The following is a 6000-nucleotide window of genomic DNA, read 5'->3' on the forward strand; positions in this document are numbered from 1 at the left end:
TTTACGTCACATAGGAGGGAATGCTGCTTCTATGATGATGCCTGGTTCCACACATAAATGTATCCAAAAACCAAGAAACTGTGTGTCCAGCTTCAGAAATACTATTTTTTCATATTTGATATTTATTCATTAAAATGTTCATTAAAATGTGTTTCAATTAACCTTTATTTGATTGGATTGTGGGCCTAACAAAAATGCAAGCCATTATATTGGAACAGCTCCTTAGAATAAGGACAGAAATCAGAGTATTCTTCTAAAAACTTGTGACACGGAAGTTGGGCATTAGGGCTAGTTCACAAGGGCACCATAGTTGCCATCTTAAGCTCCTAGCTGGATCACAGAAATGAAGCCTAGCTGTGTGTACAGCCATATCCCTACACACTGGTCTTGTTGTGTCTTCTGTTTCAGAATCGCAGTCATCCAAAATGAGTTCGGGTGTTAAGAGTTATTTTAATTGCGGTATCTTTTTTTCTTGTTCCTTTCTTTCATAGTTAAAGCTTTCCATCTTAAATACGATGAAGTCCGTCTAGATCCAAATGTCCAGAAATGGGACGTGACACTGTTAGAGCTCAGTTACCACAAACGGCACTTGGACAGGCCAGTGTTCCTGCGTTTCTGGGAAACATTGGACAGGTAAATATCACTATGGAGGGGAGGGGGGTGCATTTATATCTATACTGATTGGGATTCCTGCTCACTTCTCTAATACCCTGCTCTCCAACCTGTACCAATAGCAGCTCATAAAGAGTTTCTACAGCTTAACAAATGTCTCCCCTTGCACTATATCCTCCATTTTTAGAGATCTGGCTCAAAGTGAGCTCTTACCTTCCCCCCCCCCCCCCAAAAAAAAATTATTTACATCCAAACTTAAGGTAAGAAGTGCAAAGCTAAATATTTTTAGCATTTTATCTACGGATGTAAAACATTTAGAGCAAAGATACAGCAGTATGATTATCTGGAATCGGTCATATGGAACCAGTTTGGAAAAGACACGCAGGTACCAAACCATTTCAAAGCACCTTTTAACCTTAAATGGCTTGGGACCAGGATACCTGAAGGACTATTGAATGAACTTGCCCTGTCATTAAGAGGGCATTGCTCAGGGTCCCCCATCAGGACCTGCAGGTGGTGATTAGAGACAAGGTCTTTTCCATTGTAGCAACCTGTTTATGGAACTCCCTTTCTATAGAATTTTGTTGAATTCCAACTGTATTTCCTTTCCATGGCAGGCAAACATTTTTTTAAAAAAAAAAACATTGCCCAGGCTTTTTAGTTTTGTTTCCATTTTACTCTAGATTTTTAACTGCCTGCTAAATCTGTCGTTGCTGGATTGTATTGTATATTATTTTGTAAGCCACTCAAAGCTTTGACCGAAGAGCTTCTGATAATAACGTTTTAAATAAATAAATACTCTGCAAGTACTATTTCAGTTTTTGTCATCTGCCCTCCTCCGATTTATTGCTGAAGTCCATTTTCAGTCTGTCAATCAGAGTAGTGAAAGATTTACTTTAAAAATCTATTGATGGAAAATTAGTTGTTGTATGTTGTTGACACACCACATCTGTGTCATTCAGATCATGGGGGGGGGGGCAGTTGGAACAGATGATAGCTAGTTCCAAATGCAAAAGGGGGGTGGACCAATTTACTGCTTTACCATTTTCCTTAGCTTAGTTTCTTACATCTTGGGTTATTAATGTCGCTTTTGCCAGAGAGAGAGAATGCATGCCTAAATTTACACATTTATGCAGCTGCTGCAAGATTCTATAATGGTGATTTTTCTTTACATTGCAGGTACATGGTAAAACACAAATCCCACTTGAGATTCTGAATTCTTGACTGCCATTTTGTTTTCTCAAACTTTGGATTGAGAACTTTGAAAACTGCTCTGGTCTACAGAGAGGAAGGAGTTCTCCTTGCCCGCAATTGTCAAGAACATTATACAGATAAAGAAGGGAGTCATTGTTCAATCTTTTTATAAGACCTTGTTGGATCATCATGTTGCAATGACAAGCCCGCAGCCAGTCGTCATTACAAGCAAGGGATTTTGCTTAAAACTATTTTTTAATAGCATAAACCTTCTAGCCTGCAATTCAAATGTATATTTTGATAGCAAGCCATTTCTTCTCCATTTTGTTAAACTAGCAACATTTTTACAATAACGTTTCTGTTCATCAATAGGATATAGGGTGATTTTCATGAAAGGTTACGAACTTGTGTGTGTATGTATATATAGATATAGAGGTAGATGTTCTAAACCACTTCGCTTCTGAGCATAGTTCTTGGTTCTTTGCTTTATCGTTTCACTTGTGGAAAACCTTTTGATTTGATTGGTATTATCTTCTAGTCTAAAGAACTCTAGGAACTGAGCAAAGTGAAGACTGCTTTAGATGAATCAAATTGTCATTCTGTATATGTACTGTATATTCATTCAGACTTTGGAAAAGGGATGAATAAATCCAAACTGGCTTCTTTTGTTATGATGATAGTTTACCAAAACTGTAAAAAGAGTAATTACGAATACATTTGAATTTTAAACACCCTCCTTGCAAATTCCCTAATTTAAAACTGCACGTGCATAGTCCTCACATGGAGGTGTATATAAAACTCTACACACACAAGAATATTGTCAAGAGATTCAGGGCGTCTGGGATTTTTAAAATCTGAGTTGGCAAAATAGAATAATAGAACCAGTTCTTTGAATTCCAGTACGTGTAGACCATTTCTTCCTTAGACTTTGTTCTTAAATTACCTTGGCAGTATGGGAAGCATAGCAAGCCGTGCGGGGGGAACCCATTTTTCAAAGTTCAGCGCTGGCGTAAGCGAGGAGATGCAGTGCGGATTCTTCCCACGGGTCCAGGGCTTCTCTCGAAATCACGGGGATGTGCAAAGGAATGGCATCCCACTCTGCTGGAGTAATGTAAGAACCCAGTCTCAGTGCCATAAGAAGTTCAAAGTCACCCAAGTTCCAATTATAGCTGGTTAAACCAGTTTTCAGCATTCGCATGAGATAGAAACTTTTCAGTAACCAAAGAACCTGTTTGCTTGATCAGGAATGAGCAAAGGAGAGGCAAGAAAATACTGATATTTCTGTGAGTCTGTATTTTATAATATAGTTGCTGAATGCTGCATACCAGTGGACATGCAAAATGATCCTTCAACATTCAGTTTCATGTGGATTTTTTGAGATGAAGAAACTACATATTTCTGTTTTTCAAATCCAGAACCATGTTTTTATGCTGAGTGTCTGAGGTCTGACAGAAGTAAAATATTCTCCATATTCTTCCTTAGTTTTGCTTTTATTTCATTTTCCGACTGGTTCTTTGTATATTGTTTCCTAATGAACTGTTAAGGCTTTTCTTACTATCTCCTTCTTAAGATGCAGTTGAGATCTAAATGACTTTCTGAATACTTTTCATATTTATTTCTAATATACGGAGACTGTGACTTCTATTTTGTTGTAGTTAGAGCAAGTATCAATTTTTCAGCCTTTCAGTGCTTTTTTTTAGTGATGTTAAGAATTCGCAATGGTAGTATTTTTGAAAGAATATCACAATAGAACTAGATGAACTAAATCAGGAATGGAATGTGTTTTTAAAATAAAATGGGGTTTCAGAAATCACTCATAACACCGACTTTTCCAGCACTTTTATTCAGCACTATGAAGAGCCAGAGCTGCTCTTAAACCTAAATGATGGGGTGCAATTAAAACTGTTGTTTGTACACTCTGTATTTTTCTTTTCTTTTTTACTTATGAAAAAAGAACCATACAATTTGGAGATTTTATAAGTTTGTAGAATTGTGATTGTAACACTGTCACATTTTTTGGAACACAGATTACCTTGCAATAGAAACTTCATTGGAAAGGCAATGCAATATAAGAATCACATGATCAGAATGAGTGTGTGGCTCATCAACCCTATATGGTAAGTTAGGCTTAGACTTGCCCCAGGTCTCCCAGTGAGCTTCCTGGCTCAGCAGAGATTTGAACCTGGGTCTTCTGTCTTTAGATCACATTATTCTCCTGTAGGGGTGAATGTGTTCCATGATATGGGTTGTCTGTGCCCATCTCTTCACTGGCAGGAAGTAAAATCTATTTGAGAATTTATCTTGGGAAGTGAGACAACCCCCTCCAATTATACTTCCTCCAGCATTTTTTCCCCTCTTAAGAATTCTGAGCACTGTAGTTTATCCCTCACAAAGTTATTATACCCAGCAACTCAGAACAAACTACAGTGGTACCTCGGGTTACATATGCTTCAGGTTACAGACTCTGCTAACCCAGAAATAGGGCTTCGGGTTAAGAACTTTGTTTCAGGATGAGAACAGAAATTGTGCTGCGGCGGCAGCAGGAGGCCCCATTAGCTAAAGTGGTGCTTCAGGTTAAGAACAGTTTCAGGTTAAGAACGGACCTCTGGAACGAATTAAGTACTTAACCCGAGGTACCACTGTACCGACTGAGCTATCCCAGATTAAGCTGCTTTGAACGTGTGATAAAAATGTTGTGGGTATACAGCCTCAGTGTGTAACACTATAACAACTGGTTGAACACTTAAGAAGGCAGCAAGCTCAGTGAGTCTATCTCAACCTTACTATCTTTTGAATCCCTGTTCGGTTTGAACTAGAAATTTCTGGATCTGGTTTTAGTCAACCTGTGGTACCTCTGGTGGAGTACAATGTGCCCTTATTCAGTGCTTTATGTGTGCCACAATTCTACAGAAGTTTAGAAGTCTCAGCCTTTTTTTAAGAAAAAGCCTATTTCTAATGCGTATGGTTACAGAGTTGTGTTTGATTGTGTGTGGTCAATGCCTGATACGATATCTGAAGTCAGAGGAGTTGCTTAAAGATGTTTCCACTAGACTATTGGTGCTTTGTATAATTCCTGGCCGCTCTCCTTGACAAGCAGAACAGAAGACATAACCTACAAAATGTGAAAATGCAGAATAGGTTATGCAAAATAATTGTGAAGTCATCAAGCATAGGTTAACTAGCAGAACAGGAGAACTCTGTGGGGGTTAGACACAGCATTGACCTTACCTCTTTGCTTGTGGTGATTATCGTACAGGAGATCACAGCTTCTGTACTACGATATTCCTAACAGTTTCCAGCTGTTGTAGAACACAACTTTAAAATGAGAAAAGCTGGTTTGAACTTCCCTATATGTTCCTTAAAGAATATAATGAAACACAACCTCAGTTGCAGGATATAAAATTGGGGACATAAAGGTCCATACTGATCAGGGTGTACGGATATGTATGTATACATTGTGTACGCACACACACACACACACACATATATGTATGTATGTAGTACTAGGGGCTGTGCCCCTGCTCACTTGACTCACCACTACCCGTCACCAAAAACCACTGCCTCCCCTTACTCCTTGCCCCAACTCCCTCCCCTTAGACCTCATTTGGGCTGCTGTCTACTTATTTGCCTGACCCACTAGTGATGGCTAAACTTGGCCCTCCAGCTGTTTTGGGACTACAACTCCCATCACCCCTAGCTAACAGGCCAGTGGTCAGGGATGATGGGAATTGTAGTCCCAAAACAGCTGGAGGCCCAAGTTTGCACCAGCCCATCCACGTGCTGACCACCTGGCACAGCTGTAATAGCCCAGGAACTCTTGAGAGCCCAGTTTGCTGCCATGCTGTAGTTCACAGCGCCACCTGTATGTTGACAAGCAAACTGCAGTGTGATGACATCCTTACATTTCTAATACATGTACAGACATTTCAAGCATGTGTACTTCCTTAGTGCAGTTTGGGAGGGCAGTGCCAGAACATCTTCAGGCACAGTGAAAGAGTCAGAGGAGTGTCACAAGTCCACATCATCTTGAATGAAGGTAAACTTTGCTTTCTGTACATATGAATCCAAATCTTCAAAATGTGGGGGCACGGAAGATCCTACCTTGATAAGGATTTACTATTTTTTCTGAGTCTTCAGGTGCTACATTTCAAAGAAACAAACAAGGGGAGATCTCAAAACCAAAGAAGTTTTAGG

The 6000-nt window shown here is 39.4% G+C and overlaps 1 protein-coding gene across 1 annotated transcript in view; it reads left to right on the forward strand.

Moving 5' to 3' along the window:
* CDC73 (cell division cycle 73) overlaps window positions 1-3626 on the forward strand; it is a 107498-nt gene extending 103872 nt beyond the window's left edge. The window contains exons 16-17 of the mRNA XM_083445340.1: window positions 492-633; window positions 1792-3626. Coding sequence (XP_083301466.1) covers window positions 492-633; window positions 1792-1828 — 179 coding nt within the window. The 3' untranslated portion in view covers window positions 1829-3626. The remainder of the gene's footprint in view (window positions 1-491; window positions 634-1791) is intronic.
* Window positions 3627-6000: the final 2374 nt, after the last annotated feature.

The sequence above is a fragment of the Podarcis tiliguerta genome (genome assembly GCF_965153285.1).
Source record: "Podarcis tiliguerta genome assembly, chromosome: 6".
Lineage (NCBI taxonomy): Eukaryota > Metazoa > Chordata > Lepidosauria > Squamata > Lacertidae > Podarcis > Podarcis tiliguerta.